Here is a 20,679-nt window from a genome sequence, read left to right on the forward strand (position 1 = left end):
ATTTTTTAACCCATTATATTTCGTGGTTCGATTGACCAAATTACTGCTTTCAATTAATTAATCGTTTTATGTAAGGTATTGGTTGAAATGAAAAACTTATTATCACGAGCGGGATTCCGAGGGGATCGAAATCACGATAGCTCATGTGGTTAGAGCAGCGGCTATTGAGCCGAAGGTCGTGGGTTCGAATCCCGCTCGTGATACTAACTTTTTCGTTTCAACCAATACCTTATATATAAGGGTTTATTTTGTAACATTTATGTGTATAGAGAGGATATGCAACTCTTAATCTGTAAAACGAAGAAAATCAATAAATAACTAGGAACATCTAGAGCTAAAGAATATTTACAATATCTTTTATTATTGTTATAATTCACATAAAGAATAATCAACCTTACTATATAATTGGAAAACTCCTTGAAAGTTTATTTTTCGAATATTTTTCATTCAACCGCAAATGGTTCTAAAAATTTGCTTCGCAAAATCATTACATACATGCTATTATCAAAAGTAATTGTTACATTGCAGGTTAATAATGGTACAAATGAGTTTTATGATAATTTTCTTTTTTTTTGTAGGTTGGGAACGGAGCCACCCATGAGGATGGTCTGGTACCACCTTTCTTCACTGTTTCTCCTAACTACCTACTCGTATTCACAAGGTAATTCTATTAGACGTAACTTCTCTCATCCCTTTTAATTGTATCTAACAGCGGCTCCTTGAGATTACAATTTCAAGGACTGTAACGGCTCTCTTAGTTTCTATTAAACGTTTCGTGGTTTCTTTGTTTGTTCTGTATCTTTTACAGCTTTCGGTTTACAATTTCCGTTCTGAGCCGGTACGCTTCTCATTACCGTTGTTTCACTGATATAAAATTTCCGTTATACTATCAAACGAATTGAACAAATCTGATAAACAACGACTTTGAAACACTACCAATAATTCTGGTGTATAATGAATTCATGTGTCAAATTTTCACATAATTCTGTAAAATATGCTAATAAAAAAATTCTGTAGACGGTTTTCACCATGCCGCATTTCACGATCTCCAAATAATCATTGGCTAACGGTCACTAAACACCACATATAAATTTAAATATGCACATGTATGTACATATATGTAAACATGTACTGAGTTGAGCCTATAGCTTCTCGCAGTCCATCGGCAATTACAGCTTTTGTAATTTATGATAAATAAGCAGGCAACGTGAGTCCGTTGGTAGTCCGGGGTCTGACCTCCATCACGTCCATATCCATCAAGCTACCTAGGGGGCCAGGACAAGCCAATGCATTGGTCACCAAGGTGGGCAGCATGCCACGCTGGTCATTGGTTTCGCTGCACACATTGGGCCAATAGTTGGCCCAAGATTGGATCAGCTTAACCTCAATAGCCTATAATTGCTTACTTTTCCTATGCTGTGATAGATATCGAGGTCGAGGAAATCGCTGCTGCCGCTTTATGTTAGGTCAGGGTGTATAATTGTTATTTACGTGTTATTATTGGGTTGTCCGGAAAATAATGCAGGATTTTGGTATTAAACAAAAAAAAAGAAACTAGTTACTTTAAAGCAATGTTCTTGAATCAAAATAATTTCCCATACTCTCAATACATTTCTCCCAACGTGTTGGTAACTTATTAATTCCGTCTGAGTAGAATTCAGAATTTTTAGAATTGATAAAGNAATGAGTAATCCTGTAAACGTAAACAGAATATTTTATATAGATTTTTTTTAATGAAAACTTAAAATCCTGCATTATTTTCCGGACAACCCAATAATACAAACCTGGTTGGAAACAACAAGCAATGGGCAACCAATATTGGTCCAGTGTATAGACCCGTCATCTATTCACTGCACACTTTGTTCAAGCCACTGGCGGACTTTGATGTTTTTAGTGAAACCCTCCCAAATCTATTGTTCGCAACACCATTTCCTACCTTGGCCAGTATGTGCCATCTTCCCTGTGTTGGCCATAGATCCATAAGTCAATTCAGAACCCAACTCAACCTGTTCCTAGATCCAAACACTCTCACAATATATTCTAAAATACAATTACATACCATTCACACAATTATGGTAGTGGTGTACGCGATATATCTCCATCACTCTTTACACCTATTATATAACTAACCTAATTGATGGTCGATGGAAACTCAATATGGCGCCATAGCCCTCTTACACTGTAGATTCACGCTAATAAATACATACACTCTCAACACACAAAACTATCAATAATATATACAATAATTTTCTCCTCCAAAAGTCGGAACCGATGACTCAAATACTAGCTGCCGTTCTCAAGCACGATCCTCATAATGGGTAGAATTCATACTCTCTCCCTATATAGAGCCAAGGAGTAACACCCTTCAATTATGGGGGGTCTCATCGAGCAACCTTTCTTACATGCCGGATACTTACGCGGGGTTTGACCCAAAAGCAAGTGTCCGAAAATACCTAAAGTTTAAGAAAAGAAGACATTGATCAATTAAGAAAGACTACGAGAAGATCCAACTGAAAGAAATGATGAATGATGGAGTGAGTGCGGTGTTCAATCCTTTTTTCAAAAAGATAGTTCCTACTCACAGTAAGTTGTTTTCCAACGATCCGGATTTCGAGCCCTTAGCTCATCATCAGGTTGAAGGATTTCTACAACCACGTCTCTCGACATGAATTGCAAAAGTTGATTGTTTGGTAGGTGTTTCATTTCAAGGTCAATGTCTGCTAGTCAAGGTCTAGGTCTTTCTCCGAAAATTGCTTTGTTTTTCGCCTGTTGCTACTTCTGACATTAACCAAGGGAAAATTTACCCCACTTCGAAATTGTTACATTCAGGACATACTATTTTCTACTATCTTATTTGTGATATTCGTCTAGGTTCTGACCATTCTGCGATACTGTTTCACTCAAACCCCGATTAATCAACAGGCTTGTATCTATTTATACAAATCCCATCCGTCGTTAAGTCGTTAAGAGTGGAGTTTGTATCTTGGATAAACTCATGCCACATCTTACACAATGTCATCTTTAATATACTGCCAGTTTTCTTTCGATTCTGTGAAACTTTTTTTTATTTTATCGCTCTAGAAATAAAGCCAAGGATCATAACAAGAAACCCCAACCCGAACATGATCTATATCAGGAGAAATATTTTGGAACCAGAATCCCCTGGGGAATCGTTAGTCGACTATCCTGAGATAATAAAAGTCATGTCGAGTTGGATAAATATTGTCTGCGTTACAAAACCAGAGAGTAACCAAATTTAAAAAGCCACCATGTTTGATAGAAAAGAGTTTCAAAAGTATTTAGTGTAATAAATATCGTATGTTTTGTATTTTATAAATAACCTCTATAAAAAAAATAAACCAACTGCTCTCCCAAAATATTTTTATAATTTTTAGTTTAATACAAAAGGAAGGTAAAAATATGAAAAGGTAATTTTAAAATTGTAAATTTATTGCGCTATTTCTATGAAACGTGCAGTGTAATGAAAAATTGTCTATTTACTTTTATCTTTTTGTAAATTTATATCTTTTTCACTCTAATAACCCCGGTAGTTGGCGTATTTCTCGGATAAATTTAAATCACTTGAAACTAATTATAAAACACCTCTCCATCCCGATTGTTATAAATAATCCACTCTGAAATCGAGGAACAGAGGCTAAAAATGATAAGAAGTGGCTGTTATAAAAAAAGGAACAGGTGTGAATGTTGTCCGAAGGGAAAGAAATTGTGTGAATCTGGAACGGAGCTAGAATGTCTAAATATAAGGGGGACGGGGATGAACGAGTGTATTTTACAAATTATATTTGTAGCCCGGTTCCCACAGTTGGATTCATTCATATTCTTTATAAATAAATACTCTTTTTCTTCAGTTTTTAACCGCATGTTGTAGCGCAAAATTGTTTTTGGCTGAGTCGGCATCAAAACTAGCCCACATACCGAAATACGACTAAAATATTTAACATCAAACATGCCTTCTTGGAAGCTACACATTGTTACACTTAGAAACCACCACACATATAATATGTGTATGATATGGTTACACGCTAGTGTCATATATATATATATATATAATTTTATTTATTTATTTGTATGTTGATTATTTATGAATTTTTATATTATAAGAAATACGTATGTAGTGTTGTTGCGTTAAATAATTTCGTTGATCACTGTGAAATGATCAACCAAGCAGACAGACTAATGTCCATGTTTGAGTTTTGCCATTGCAGTAAACGATCTTTTGTTTAAATATTAAGAATAAACCTAAAAATAAAGATAAAAAATATATTATACACATATGTGCAGAGTTGATTATATTACGTCTTGCAGTCCAGCGTCAATTCCACTTTTATATTTTATAATAAATCACAGGTAGGCCTTGCGTATCACCCACCTCGGGTATTGTCAGTCGGAGGTCAGACTTCGTATATATCCGTTCAGCCATAGAGGTGGACTTGGGTGCCATCAATAGCCAGTTCAATTCATCACCCAACGCATGCAGTCCCTTGATCCAAATCCATCTACTTAAATACCTCCTTTCCTGTTTGTATTCCATTCACTCAATTAGGGTGGTGGAGTACTCGACATACCTTCATCCCCCTTTACATCTTTTATATAATTAATCTAAATTGGGAGGGGTCCATGGGTTTTCTCAATATTCTGCCATCAACCCTTTTACGCTACACATTCTCGCCAATAAATACATTCACTCTCAAAACATGCTAAGTATACAAAACTCTCAGTACTATATACAACAAAACAGTGACCTATTATAGAACTAGTCTAATTGAGAATCGATAAGGTGTACAATATTGCGCCATCAACTCTCTTCGCACTACACATTCATGTTAAAAAATTCTATTAATTAAGGTTTTTAATTGAGATAAAAAAGTCAAAGGCACGAGCGGGATTCGAACCCACGATCTTCGGCTTGATACGCCGCTGCTCTACCACTTGAGCTATCGTGACCTCGATCCACTGCACTCGATCCACACACGGAGGGAAAATTTGTAATTAAACAATCCTGTTTGGGACGCAGATACTAGCTGCGTGCTCATGCACAATTCGGGCGGCCTTCTTACTCGCTCTCTATATGGAGCCAAGAAATGGCACCCTTCGATTAGGTGGGATTCGTTATAAATTTGATAATGTTGCAATTGATGAATTAATTTTCCATGAGGTCTAGTGGACATCGTTATTTAAAATTGTCGGGATTGGAAATTGTAGGGAAGGTTTTGGCAGTGGAGGTAGTATTTTTGATAATAACTATGTTTATAGATGACTGAATATGTTCAAATGCTACTCAAAAAAATTTAGATACACAATAATTGAGGAAACAAAACATTTTATTAGGTTTCGTGGTTCGCTTGACCAAATAAATTCTTTTCAATTAATTATGGTTTTGCTTAACCTCTCTTAAAGACGCAAAAAGTCAGTGTCACAAGCGGGATTCGAACCCACGACCTTCGGCTAAATACGCCGCTGCTCTACCACTTGAGCTGACTTCGATCCACTCTATACTCAAACTAATCTAGATTGGGGTCGGTGGAGTACTTTTATAACTATTCCGCCATCGACCCGAACACACACTCTTACGCTCTCTACGTTCGAGGAGCGATGATGACGTTATGTTTCACTCTCACCCCTCGCCATTCACGCTAATAAATATATGCACTCAAACCAAACATATAGACACAAAACACATAAGACATATTATATTCAAAAAGCGGAATAGGGGACTCTGAAACTCGCTACCGTGTTCGAGAACTCTTCTTAAGTCCGGCGGCATGCCAACGCTCTCTATATGGAGCCAAGGCTTGACACGCCTCTATTATGTGGGACACATCGCGCAACCTTTCTCTGCATAAAGGGCACCTGCGCGGGCTTTGGCCCAAAAACAGGTGCCCATGTGTCAACCGGGTATGGCCAATATTCAGTCGAATGAGGACGATCCCTCGTCTCCTGCTCAGGTTCTCTGAAGGCAATCTACCGGTCGTGTTCTTGACTCGCAAAAGCCTCTCCGACGACCCCGCCCACTGACGCTGCCATCTTTCTTTTATCATATGTTTTGCTGCGTGTTTAGTGTCAGGGGCCCTGATTGCGATGGTCCGATCCGGAGGGTGGGACGTACCGGCTTTCGCCGCCTCGTCCGTTACCCTCCAGGCCGACGTGTCCGGGAATCCAGACAACAACCACGTTCCGAGAGGCTTCAGCTCCGCGAATTTCTCTACCAAGAGCACGACGAGAGGGTCCACAGAGACCCTGTCGCGTATAGCCCGACAGCGATTCAAAACGGAAAAGGAACTTAGCCTTGTACAAGTAGGGCAGCGTACATGATTTGGGCAAGTTTGCTAGATCGTCGCGGACGAATACAGCCGGAAAGGTCCAGGGGGTTGGCCGGTGGCCCAGCCGAAGCACCGTCCACAGCGCGAATCCGGCCCTCCCTAAGGACTCCCTCCCAGCTTGACTCTGAACCTACGGTTCTCCAGGGCATTACTATCGAATTATCTGTCAATATTTCGTTTATAGTTTGTCTAGAAGTTGTGGGGTGTTTTTTAACGTCTAGTCAGTTCCTGCATTTTTAGTCTTATAGGACTGTCAGTCAGTCTTTTATTACACCGCGAGGTAGTGGACGTGGTTAACTAGAAGAAGAGGTGTATGATGTAGGTTTAGAGTTGGCATTATTTCACATCGGACTGTAAAACTTATGTGTTGGTTTTAGCCAACATTTGTTTTTATGCGCCACTTTGTTACTCAGTACTCACTGTGAAAACATAGTTACATTCAATTGTGGGAAGATTAACTATACTTTTGGGTAATAGCACTTGAACGAATAAATTTTACCACGAAAACCTTAATATAAAAAATAATATTACCGTAGAAAATATTCAAATCTTAAATAATTGCTAAACTGTTATTCAAGAATTAGCGCGGCTAAACGATTTAAGCTTAAAAAATATTAGAAAATTAGACCCAAGTCCATCTAGGCCTCATTTATAACCCAGAAATAATGAAAAGATCGCCAGGAAAAATAACTGCAAACAAAGTCGACGGCTCCAGAGGATTTTGACGAGCTTAAAACCTCCGGGGTTATATATCCAGGGGGAAGGCCATAATTCAAAGTAAATATTTGGAAATTGTCATCTGCCGTCTGAGCCGAGTTATGGGTCATATAATCCTATCCAGGGATCCCCCACCTTGTTTTAGAAAACCGGATGGTTTTTATAAGTATACTTTTCCACCTGCGATAAAAAATACCCCTTTGATTAATGGGCCGAGAGAGGAATAATTATTTTTAAAAAATCCGATGCGAATGAATTGTGTTTATTTATTCAGAAAATAAATGAACTGTATAAACATAAAGGAGGCATCTTCACTCTTTACTTATTACATAATTTAAATAAAATTTCTTTGTACAATATTTAAAGTTATTTCTCAAGAATTTAGCTTAAATTTGACTTTATATTAAAAAAATCAACTGCATTTGCGGTCTTTACATTTGAATTTATTTGTTCAAAATTTGTGTACGTCATACAATAGGCTATATTTTATGCTTGCAAAAAGCTGTAGTTTACCTTTGAGAAGCCCAAATAGAAACATGTTCATTTCAAAATGTAATCCATATATGTTTAGCAGCCGTAATTGACCATATTTATTATTTCAATTAAATATTATTTTTAACTTCACTAGTTTCGTGGTCCGCTTGACCAATTAATATCTTTCAATTAATTAAGGTTTTTTTAGTTGAGATAAAAAAGTCAGTGTCACGAGCGGGATTCGAACCCAAGTTTCTTTTAAAGATTGAAGAATTTGACAAATGGCAAAAAGAGGGAAAAAATAGTTCAGTTTTATTATAGAATTGATCATATTTTCAGGTATAGTAAACTTGAAAACAGTCAAATTAAAAATAATTATATTTGCAACTTTATCTGACTTAATAAATAAACAGATGGTTACTGATCGAGCGTCGAACTACTATATTTGTATACTTATTGCCTAATTTTATTTTATTATTTTCTGCAATTGCAATATTTACATTGTAACCACATGGTCGGTAACAATGTAAATATATATTTACGTAAAAAAGCTGGAAAATTTTAAAAGTTATCACATTTTATAAATTTGGAAAAGATCACGTAACTATTTCCAACTTTGGTTTTTACAAAGCACGGCTCTTCCCATCTGAAGTTGGACGGCCTCGGATTAATCCACCACCGATTTTTGCAAAATATGTATCTTTCGTTATTCATGTGTCTAAAACATCCTGTACTTGGTTATCTTACCCTACATATATTTATTTGTCCAGCTTTGCTCTTCTTTTTTTAATAATACGGTGTAATTATTTTTTTTAATGACTTAAACCCAAGTCTTGGCTATATTTAACAATTCCTTTTTCTTTCTACCTTTATCCTGGGCTCTCAACGTTGTCTAAACTAATTTTTTCTAATTCAATTCGTGTCAACATTTAATATGAACTGGGTGTTTATAATAGAACATAAAAGGTTGCCGAATAAAAAATCATAGATTTTATTTCCTTCTTGGTTTCCACATTTAAACAGTTTTAGAAGGTTTTATGTACATCTGTATTTATGAAGTCTAGATTTTTGCTCACAGTAGTGATTTTTCAATTGATTAGACATTAACTCAATATTTTCCGCGAATAAACTCTCGTGATCGGCACGAAAATTGTTTCATTTGTAAAGTTTTGTCTTTACCGATGGGTCGTCCAATTTGGACAGTTAAATCCAGTTTTTCAGTATCAAAACGCCATCTAATTAAGATAATAGAAATTTTATAATCTGACACGACCACTGACAAAGCATCTCAATTTGCAGTGATTTCACACCTCTTTCTCATTTAACATTGTTAAAAATTTGGTCAATCGGACGACGAACTCTAATGGATTGTTAGAAATTTCCATCTCAACCAAGACCTTACATAAAAAGAATAATTAATTGAAAGAAGTAATTTGTTCAATTAGACCCCTAAACATAAATGGATTAATATTTAATTAGTACAATAAGTATCACTTCACTAACAGCTCCTCCTGAATCGAATCCTGATAGAAATTATAAATGATGGGGTGAGTGGAGTTCAATCCTTTTTAAAAAAGATGGTTCCTACTCACATTAAGTTTTTACGTTTAGATTTACCAAATTTTGTTTAATTATTTCAGCACATTTATATTTTATATTTGTATTTATGTTACAACAATCTACCGATGAACCAAGGGATAGTAGTTTTTTTGTATCCAGTTCTGTTTTAGGGACAAATTTTAAGCCTTTGTTTAATAAATCGTTTTCTTCTTTATTTAGTACCATGTTTGTTAAGTTTAATGTGAGTAGGAACCATCTTTTTTAAAAAGGATCGAATCCTGATTACACGGCATTCAAAAATGATAAAAAAAGAGGGAAAATTCGAAAAGTTGTAGGTTGAGATGATGAGTTGGTATCCGAGTGGATTGAAGTCACGATAACTCAAGTGGTTAGAGCATCGGCGTATTGAGCCGAAGGTCGTGGGTTCGAATCTCGCTCTGACACTAACTTTTTCATCTCAACCAAGATTTACAAAAAAATAATAATTACTTGAAGTGGATTTAGTACTTTGCATTAGTTAGATGAATAAAGGTTGGATTGAAATTGTACCTTGGAAAAAAAACCACACAGGCACATATTAGTAAATGATGATACCAAGCGTTTTATCTACATATAAAAATTATTAATAACTCTTATTAATAAACTTATTAATAAGAGCATCGGCGTTTTGAGCCGAAGGTCGTGGGTTCGAATCTAGCTCGTGACACTAACTTTTTCATCTCAATCTTAGATAAAAAGAATATTTATTGAAGTAAAAATGTAATATTTATTAAAAATCGTTGTCTTTTGCAGTAATTAAATAATATAAAGTTCTCTTAAGCTTAGGGTAAACGTAAACAAATTTAATTATTTTCCGGTGGAATAAGAACAGCATAATGGCAACTTTTGACATAATGGTAAATTGTATAAATTCGAGTATGATTACAAGGGGGAAATAGTTTTATCCGCCGGACGTTAAGAACTTTCTCCGATATATTAAACTCTCCCACAGACATCGTCCAAATTAATAACAAATAAAAGTAGTCGGTACAATTCACGGAAATCGTGTAGAAAATTAGATTCTATTTACTATTTTACCGTATCGGCAGAAACCTTTTGCACGGTTCCCGCAACTTTACGCCTCAGCCGTAAATCACTTTGACGGTTTAAATTCAGTTTCAGCATCAATACTTCGTCAAGTGCTGAAAAAAGGAGGGCGAGTCCGGCCCCAGTCAGACCTTTTGAGGAAAATCCGGTGAAAGTTTATGACTGTTGTGTTTTTTATACGCTCAGATTGGTTTAATTTTGGAACGACTGTTTTCAAAGAGTTTCCAGAAAAACGATTTTGGTCAGTGAGGAAAATATCGCGTATTGCTATGGAAACCATCAATATATTGTAATGTGTGGTGATTAGTGACCGTTAATCGATATTTATTTAGAAATCGCCAGATCGCATCTCTAAATAAATATATTGTAATCTAACATATGCTTAATATAGAAATAAATTAAATTTTGTTTAAATAATTTAATCAAAACCCATTCAATATGATTGAAAATCTATTTATTGGCCAGACCGCATCTCACGATTTCTAAATAAATATATTGTAATCTAACATATGCTTAATATAGAAATAAATTAAATTTTGTTTAAATAATTTAATCAAAACCCATTCAATATGATTGAAAATCTATTTATTAAAAATGTCAACAACCAAAATTAAATGGCTAAACCCTAAAAATTTTCTATCTATATAAAAATGCTCTGATGAAGATGTCTTTTGATAAAGTGAACTTGTTCATTCTTGTAACACGTTTTGACTTTTTCTTTTTGAACTGTTCCAAAATAACGGATTTGTGTCAAAAAAATTTTACTTTAACACACGATTAGGACAGTTTGCGCGAAAAAGCCTGTTATTTGACTCCAGCGAAGCAGAGTTCTGCTAGTTGAAAAATATTTACGGTACACCTCCCTAATATTGGTGGAATCTTTTGCCTGTCAGTGTATATACAATACCATAATACCCCCCACACGACACGCAAGAATGGCACAATTTCACAGAAGACAAACACTTGGTCCTGAAGATGATCTCAATAAAGATCGAAACGTTGGCACGATAAAGAAAACGTTTTTCTGAAACCTACATCACACCAGACCGCATCTCACGATTTCTGAATAATTATCGATTAACGGTCACTAATCACCACACACGTAACGTATATTACTTTTTTGTGCATAATAGTGTTGATTAAGTTTGTACGATAATTGTTTTCTACTAACGTTGTATACAGAGTTTTTAAATTATTTTTATGGAATGTAGTATCACTAATATTTAACATTTTTCTGACTAGGTTCGTTACTATATTATATTTCTGTTCAAATGGATGAGTTGACAAATAGTTTAGTATTCTATTGCTAATGTTGGGTTTTTATACATGTTGAAGGTGAAACTTTGGTTTTCTGCTCTCTCTATATATATTGTGTTTTGTATGAGTGAGTGTATTTATTAGAGTGAATGGGGAGGGGCTGATGATGGAATAGCATCCCCATCGCACCTCGAGATGTGTTCGTGACTCGGGTCGATGGCGGAATATTTATAAAAGCACCCCATCGACCCCAATTACATTAGTTTGTTTTTGTATGCAGGTCGATGGAGGAATATTCAGTACTCCATCCACCAAATAGAATGAATGAAATGTGTGAAAGGTATGAAATGTGAAAGGTGTGAATGTATTTATTTGTGTGAATGAGTATTGAATGTGTGTTGCAATATTCCGCATGCGCTGGGGGCTGAAATGACCAAGCTATCGGATTCCCCTATTTAAAAAAAAAAAAAAAAAAAGTACGTTTTTAAGAACTGTATTCTTGCTTTTGTCATTTGTAAAATATAATAAATTAAATGACTCATAAAAATATGTCTGCACTACTGGGGATAAACAGCTACCCACAGGTAAGCCTTTTAATTGATTGTATATTTTATACATTTTAAATATGAATTATTTAAACATAAGTTTAAAATTTTGTGAAATTCTTATTTAGGTATGTTTATATAGGGTTTCATTATTTGCCATTTTTCTGTTATTATGTTGATGGATTCAGGTAATGGTACGTTGTGAGCATGAACCATCCAACACACAAGACAGAAATTTTTATGATATTTTTGTTGTTTTAAAAATGTTTCTAGAATATGTCTCAACCGCTTTCAAAAATAATTTATATAATACTGAATTATTACTAAAACCCACGCGTGATTCGGTTATTCACTAAGGTTGGATTTAACTGGCAAAAGTAATAAATCTAATTGGTCTTAATCGCATTGTAGTCCATTTACCTCCATAGACCAGTTACAGTGATTCACGATCTGCATGCTCAATTTAACAATATATTGAAATATTTACCGCCCTGAAACCGTTTCACGCCACCTCTCCAATCATACTTCAATTCAGACACATGAATTTATAACTTTTACATTGGTTTTATTGTTTTTATGAGTTACATTGACCTAAAAAACTGGTACAATACATTCAGGATTAACTCATAAATTTGTAGAGTAAATATTATTTAAAAAATTTCACTCTCTTTTTATTCACCACTAGACAATAAAAATAATCACTTATTAATGCATAATTATTGTTTATTAATTTATGGTAGTAAATCCTAAGTTAACACCCCCATGTAACAAAAATGTTGATTAATTTCTTAAAAGTATTTTATCCTGGAACCGCAAGGGCTGGGCTTCCAAATTGCCACGCTAGCGGTTCTAGGTTCGAATCCCACCCTAGTACTTAAAATTTTAATTTTTAATAATTAGAAAAGATATTGTAAAGTTGTTCGGGGCCTCGTTTGCGCCAACCATCGGGTAGTTGGATGTTAAATCCTGTATGAATTTCTTTCTTAACAAATATCTTTTACATTTCCCCGCAATAAATATCTATGAAAAAAGTTTCCCCCCTCAAAGTTGTTAAAATTGAAAATTTTAACAATAAATGTGATGTTCTTGTACCTTCTGCTAAATCATCTTTAGTTTTAATTACATTTCTTATTTTGTTAAATTCGACGTCATTTTGAATAAGATATATTTGACATGTAAAGTTGAAGTATTTGCATAATTAATTAACCTTTATGTAAAGTCTTGCTTGAGATAAAAAAGTGAAAAATGGTAAAAAGGAGGAAAATTTGAAAGGTAGGTTGAGATGGAGAGTTGCTGTCCGAGTTGATCGAAGTCACGATAGCTGAAGTGGTAGAACAGCGGCGTATTTAACCGAAGGTCGTGGGTTCAAATCCCGCTCGTGACATTGACTTTTTTATCTAAACCATTACCTTTCATAAAGATTAATTAATTGAAAGATGTTATTTGGTCAATCGGACCACAAAATATGATGGATTTACCGTTGACGTTAAATACATAGAAATTCTATTATTTCGTAAATAATAATTTAATTGCATTTGCATTTTTCTATTTTCTTTTCCTGAATCTATTATTTTTGAACGTTGAGTTGGTGCCAACTGAACTTGGAAGGACCGAGTGTAGAAGGGACCATTCTACCCATTTATATTTTTGACTCAGTTCTCAACGAACACTGTTACTTTACAGCAATATTCATTTATCACCTGGCATGAGAGTGAAATGAAAATAGACTGTGTTTTTTGAGCAAATAACTTTCATTTGTTTTTACATTTGGAAATTACTTATTAATTAAATTCCAATAAAGACTAGATTTGAAAAGTTTTATATGTCTACCCATTGTCGTCAAAACAAATTAACGTAAAATAGAAATTATTTTTTATTAATTTTTAACTTAACCTAGATAACAATATTTTGTATGTAATTAGGAAAAAGGCCAATTTGAGAAAAAAGAAAACCTTCAGTTACTCTGTCAAGGTTTCGGCTTTAACAATAAATATACACATCCACTTACAATACAACAATTGAAATATAGTGAATTGGTGAGTTGGTAGTCGAATGGGAATTACAACCAAACTATTCTATGACAAGAACTTATTTGTTAACTTTGTGGATTATTAATAATAGTTTCTAAGTCTTAATGGTGGGTATATATATTCCTCCAAAGTTTGGTGGAACTGAATATTTTTCTCTTTTTTCAAACGGGCTTAATTTTTTTTTTAATACAAAATTATATTCAAGGCTGATATCAATTATATCTGACAAATTTAAAATAGTATAAAAAAAAATTACATTTTTTGAAACACATTTTTACATACATTTTTTGTAACACGTTGAATGATGTATTTTAAAAAGTGCTGTCAAAAACTAATAATAATTTTGGTTTTGGTTTTATACAAGCTCAAATCGTCAAATATGTACTTACGAACGCATATGTTCGATGTGCAATATAAAAAAAAACGAAAGACACCTATCACTTTATTCCAGAATGCCTCATATTAAAAGAAATAAGAATGAGATATTTTGGGAAGGTCAAATTACAAGTAGGAGAATATTTCAATATTAATAACGGTGAAGATTTTAGCAAATTATTCAAGTATACATCGTTAGCTGTGAAATATGGTGGTGTTAATAAATTAATTTAATTACTAGGTAATAACATACACCTGATTATTTGGAAATATATTGTTGCTATTATATAAATAAACATTAAAAAATGTTAATTATAATTTTTCCGTTTGTTTTTATATAAGTACCTTACAAGAAAAAATAAATATATTATTTATAATTTGTTTTTTTAAAGATATATTTGTAATTTGCTTAATTTTTTAATTCAAGATCTGTTTTTAAAGATATCTTTGTAATTTAAAGATTCATGGTATGTATATAATTTTATTTTTTTATTTGTATATTGATTAATTATGAATTTGTATACTATAAGAAATATGTATGTAGTGTTATTGTGTTAAATTAATTCGTTGATCACTGTTCAAAGATCAATCAAGCAGACGGACTAATGTCCATGTTTTGCTTTTGTAGTAAACGATCTTTTGTCTATTTAGAAGACTAAAAACACCTCAAAATAAAATAAAAAATAAATAATACACACATGTTCAGAATTGATTCTATCACTTTTCGCAGTCCACTGGCAATTCCAATTTTGTATTTAATAATAATTTATTGTATAATAATAATATCGAGTATCATCTACCCCGGGTATTGGCAGTCCGAGGTCAGACCTCGCTGGTGTCCGTTCAGCCATAGAGGTGGACTTGGGTGCCATCAATAGCTAGTTCAATTCAGCACCCAACGCATGCAGTCCCTAGATCCAAATCCATCTACTTAAATAACTCCTTTCCTGTTTGCATACTATTTACTTAATGAGGGTGGTGGAGTACTCGTCATTCCTTCATCACCCTTTACATCTTTTATATAATTAATCTAATTTGGGGAGGGGTCGATGGGGTTACTCAATTTTCCGCCATCAGCCCTTTTCCAATACACGTCAATAAATACATTCACTCTCGAAACATACTAAGTACGCAAAACTCTCTGTACTATATACAACAAAACAGTCACCTTTTATATAACTAACATAATTGAGAATCGGTGAGGTGTGTGCAATGTTGAGCCATCAGCTCCCTTACATTACACGTTAATGTTAATAAATACATTCACTTTCAACACATGCTAGGTACACAAAGCAGTACTATACAATATATGTAATAAGACAATCCTGTTTCCTTCAAAAATCGAAATAGGGGACGCAGATACTAGCTGCGTGCTCATGCACTGTTCGGGCGGCCTTCCTACTCGCTCTCTGTATGGAGCCAATGAATGGCACCCTTCGATTAGGTGGGATTTCGTTATAAATTTGATAATGCTGCAATTGATGAATTAATTTTCCAAGAGGTCTAGTGGACATCGTTGTTTCAGATTGTAGGGATTGGAAATTGTAGGGAGGGCTTTGGCAGTAGAGTCAGGATGGATGAAGAAATTGTGAGCTGGATTGGGTCAATTCGACGATAACAGGAATGCTATAGCTAACAAAGTGTTGACCTCGCAGCGAGATTTGACCATTGAAAGGATTGCGTGCACTGGATATTACATGGCTTGGCGAAACCCGCAGGTCCACTCCGTATTTCCAAACTGGTCGCAGTAAAATTTGATATATACCTGTCTTCTGATAAGTTGTTGTTTCTTGTCTTATGTGGGGATTTTACGCCAGTCCGTCAATTTGTTCGCCAAGTATAGTTTTACGTATCTGATTTGAGTGGAAGTTGGTATCTCTTTGTGTTGATAAACATAAAGGTAAGACCGTTTTTTCAATACATTTTGTAACACTAATGTTCACTGAGTACATTTTTCTCATTCAATCTTCTTTTCAATTTTTGCACCGATGATGCCCGATATGATCTTCTCCGCCGTTAGAGATTACTTGTAAGGTGATCGTAAGGGGACGTGTTGAAAATTCAGCATTATAGTAAATGTGTGGTGATTAGTGACCGTTAATCGATATTTATTTAGAAATCGTGAGATGCGGTCTGGTGTGATGTAGGTTTCAGAAAAACATTCTCTTTATCGTGCCAACGTTTCGATATTTATTGAGATCATCTTCAGGGCTCAATAAAGATCGAAACGTTGGCACGAAAAAGAAAATGTTTTTCTGAAACCTACATCACACCAGACCGCATCTCACGATTTCTAAATAAATATATTGTAATCTAACATATGCTTAATATAGAAATAAATTAAATTTTGTTTAAATAATTTAATCAAAACCCATNTTATTGAGATCATCTTCAGGGCTCAATAAAGATCGAAACGTTGGCACGATAAAGAAAATGTTTTTCTGAAACATACATCACACCAGACCGCATCTAACGATTTCTAAATAATTATAGTAAATATAATGGGGCGAAAAATGCTCTGTTGTGGGAAGCATGTTTATTGGTGTTTGGTTTTTCAATGTTTAATATTAGTTCAAAGTGCTGACCGTCGAGATTAATTATTTCTACTTATTAATTTGGGAAGTGTTATTTTAGAGAAAAATTCTATTTCATTTAGCAAACATTAAAAAAAATTATTTTCTTTTTCAAGGGAAAACCTAAGCTGACGTGATGATTTTTTAATATTCTTTAGTTTAATTTTATAACTTTTTTATAAGGACCTTCGTGATGTGTATTTTCTAGTTTAATATCCTTGGGCAAACAAAAGAGGGGGATAGAAAAGATTGAAAATCAAAGTGAACTATGGAGTACAGTATGAAAATGTTAAAAATTGTAAGCAATAATAATTTTCATTGATCGGCGATGTTATTAAAGACACTCATAACATTTGTTTCTATGCAATAGTTCTAATTTCAATTAAAAAACTCAAACAATTTGAAAGTATTTTACAGTGAACGAAGAAAAAAATTCCAGTGATTTTTACATCTAAAAGGTTTAAATTGTGCCCCTGAACCCCAATTACTTACAATTTGTTGAAATATCTAATCAAACGAAATTGGATCTTTGTCAAGTGGTTGAAAAAAACAAATATTAATGGCTAAGGATTTCTAGGCTCAAAGAAAGTTGAAACAGTTATTAAAAACCTAATTATGTCAATTTACAGACATATTTACCAATGTTTTGCCCTAAGGTTGACCTTAAAATAGGTTGAAGGCTTGGCAGCTAACAAGTCAATTTGTCTTTTCATCCACTTGACCATACAAAGATCCAGATCATTTTTCATTAAAAGTGAGGCCAATACACCTAACTCTTTAACCAAATTATCTAATGTTGTTTATGTTTGTACAATAAAATATTAAAAAAATATATCTTTTAAAATATTAAATATAGAATATTAAATATTCTAATAAATTGTTCTAAAACGCTTTGTAGCTTAAATACTGTTTAAAAAAATTCATTTTTTGTAATTTTTAATATTGAAAATTGATAATTTTGTTTGCTTGTTGTTGATTTCTAATTTTGATTCAATAATATTGTAATAATGCAGGATGTTTAGGGACCGACAAACAGCAAAAGTTATCACCATGCCGCTGCGTGTTTTTGCTTTTGTTTCTGGCCTTTCACGCGTATTTTTCAGCCTACAGCATTTTGAGCGTCTTGGCCCCTCCTTTCTCGCTAATACTTATACTTTCCAAGTAGTTAGCATGATTACAACACCCGATACAAACATAGAGGTCTGGTCACGTTCACTCGTCTAGAGTACTTGGTATTCTTAGGGTCGGAGTTAAATCACCCCTTCCACGCTAATAAATTACAATCATTCCAATAAATTTACATAGGCACATATACAACATAAACCCACATGAACACTACATATTATATAATATATTTATGTAAGGTCTTGGTTGAAATGAAAAAGTGACACGAGCGAGATTCGAACCCAGGACCTTCGACTCAATACGCTGCTGCTCTAACCACTCAGACAACTCCCCATCTCAACCTACAACTTTTCGAATTTTCCCTCCTTTTGCCATTTTTCTATTGTGTAATCAGGATTCGATTCTCGGCGACGAGAAGTGGCCACGGGGAGCTTTTAGTGAAGTTATTTCGTTTTATTTATTAAATATCAATCCAGGGTTCGAATCCCGCTCGTGACACTTTTTCATTTCAACCAAAACCTTACATAAAAATGTTAATTAATTGAAAGAAGTACTTTGGTCAATCTGACCACTAAATATAATGGACTGTATATTATATTGAAAAATCCCTTTAGCCCTGAGGTCCCGGACCGACGATCTCTGCTTGCTGTTGCGACAAAAAGTTTCTAAAATAGGTGCAAAAATGCTGCAAAAAAAGTATTGGAATGCAGCGATTAAATTTAGTATCTTTAATATATGCTGTTTTATATATATTTATATTGACATAAAAGTGTTTTAAAAACCCTTCTAAACTTCGGGTAAAAACGTCCAACTGATGTCGTGAGGTGGTTATTGCAAAACAAAAATTGAATTTGATATGAGTCACGGTGAAAACAATAATATTTCATAATAAATAATAAAAATTCTGCAAATAAACAGGAAATTTGTTTACAACGTCTTTCAGAAAAGAAGCGCTGAATTCACAACCTTAAGGATCCCTCGTGGTGATAAAGGTACTACGTCCTTTTGCCTTGTACTCCATGAAAAACGTGATGCGAAACTTTGATTGGCTGATGGCTATAAAAGTAGGGCCCTTGTTCCCGGCCCGATACATTTGGCCTCAATTTATCGGTTTCACACTTCGCCCCACTGGATCCACATCGGGATCTACTCGCGTAGGAAATATGAAAACTCGTATAAAAGGTCGCATTCATCACATCCAACCAAAACCCCTGTCATTCGAACATATTCGAAACCATGGGCAGGGGAGCGTTATTAAACTTTCTTGGGTGAGATCGCCGGCTGCACAGAATACGCTTTTTATTGAATACATCCATTGATCATTTTATTCGATATTCAACAAACGGACAGATATCTAGTTTCGCCGACTGTTTTTTTTTCATTTATATTTTTTTATTTTTTGGGATTGGTGACTCGGGAGAGTCAATATACTCAAGTGATAGAGAACAGGGGCGTAGAGCCGGAGGTCTTGGGTTCGTGTGTCCCTCGTAATGCTAAACTTTCATCTCAACCTTGAATAAAAAATAATATATATTAAAAACTGTTTAAGATATCTAATAACTATTATTATAATCCGGTGATGGACCTTCTACATTGATATCGTTCCCCGTACTATACGTCCGAGTACATCTATATGATGCCCCGATGTTTGAATATTGGCGGAAAAAGATGGAAAATTTAAATAGTAGTCGGTTGAGATGTGGGATTGAAGTCACGATATCTCAAGTGGCATAGCTCCGGGGTATTAAGGTGGGGGTCGTGGGTTTTAGTCACGCTCGTGACGCTAATTTTTCATATACAACCTTCATTGCATAAAAATCTTAATATAATAAAAACTGATTAAGATAACTAGTAAGAATATTAATATTTTTAGTAATATCGACTTACGAGCACGGCGCAAGGATTATACTAAACCTGAAATGTCGACATGTTTTGAAGGAGGCGTATTGCGCCCTGATACTTATTTTCCCTGAAAGCACAAACGATTAAAAGCAGTCTTGCGCTAAATAAGTTGTGTGAACACATGACCACATGTTACATTTGTTTATACAGGGTGAATTGCTACTCGTGCTACAAACTTCTCCAGTAGATTCTTCACCCTAAAATGAACAAAAAAGTTCATATTGTCCATGGTCCGATTCTNATGGACAATATGAACTTTTTTGTTCATTTTAGGGTGAAGAATCTACTGGAGAAGTTTGTAGCACGAGTAGCAATTCACCCTACTTGAAAGATAATTATTTATTTATTCTTAGAGTATAGATACATGTGCATATGTATGCAATTACTTCTTTATTTCTGTATGCATATTTATTTATTATCAAATTATTTATTTATTCTATTTATTTATTATTTATTTTATTTATTCTAATTTTATATATATAAATATATAATGTTTATATATAATTTATATCTATGTATATATAATTTATTTAAACTTTGTTATCTGTCAAATTGTTGACTCACACGTAAACAAGTCCTAAATTATTCATATAATTATTATTGCATTATTAACCATGAGTCAAACTTGACAGCGGTTATTTAAATCAATTTTTTCTCTCTAACGCTAAAGCAGGCAAAACAAAAGACAGTTTTC

The 20,679-nt window shown here is 34.1% G+C and overlaps 1 protein-coding gene across 1 annotated transcript in view; it reads left to right on the top strand.

The window, feature by feature from the left end:
• Positions 1 to 583: 583 nt before the first annotated feature.
• Positions 584 to 20,679, top strand: part of LOC106670298 (lachesin-like) — a 218,597-nt gene continuing 198,501 nt past the window's right edge. The window contains exon 1 of the mRNA XM_014400489.2: positions 584 to 661. Coding sequence (XP_014255975.1) covers positions 598 to 661 — 64 coding nt within the window. The 5' untranslated portion in view covers positions 584 to 597. The remainder of the gene's footprint in view (positions 662 to 20,679) is intronic.

Source organism: Cimex lectularius, unplaced genomic scaffold (genome assembly GCF_000648675.2).
Source record: "Cimex lectularius strain Harlan isolate CLEC.00 unplaced genomic scaffold, Clec_2.1 scaffold94, whole genome shotgun sequence".
Taxonomy (NCBI): Eukaryota; Metazoa; Arthropoda; class Insecta; order Hemiptera; family Cimicidae; genus Cimex; species Cimex lectularius.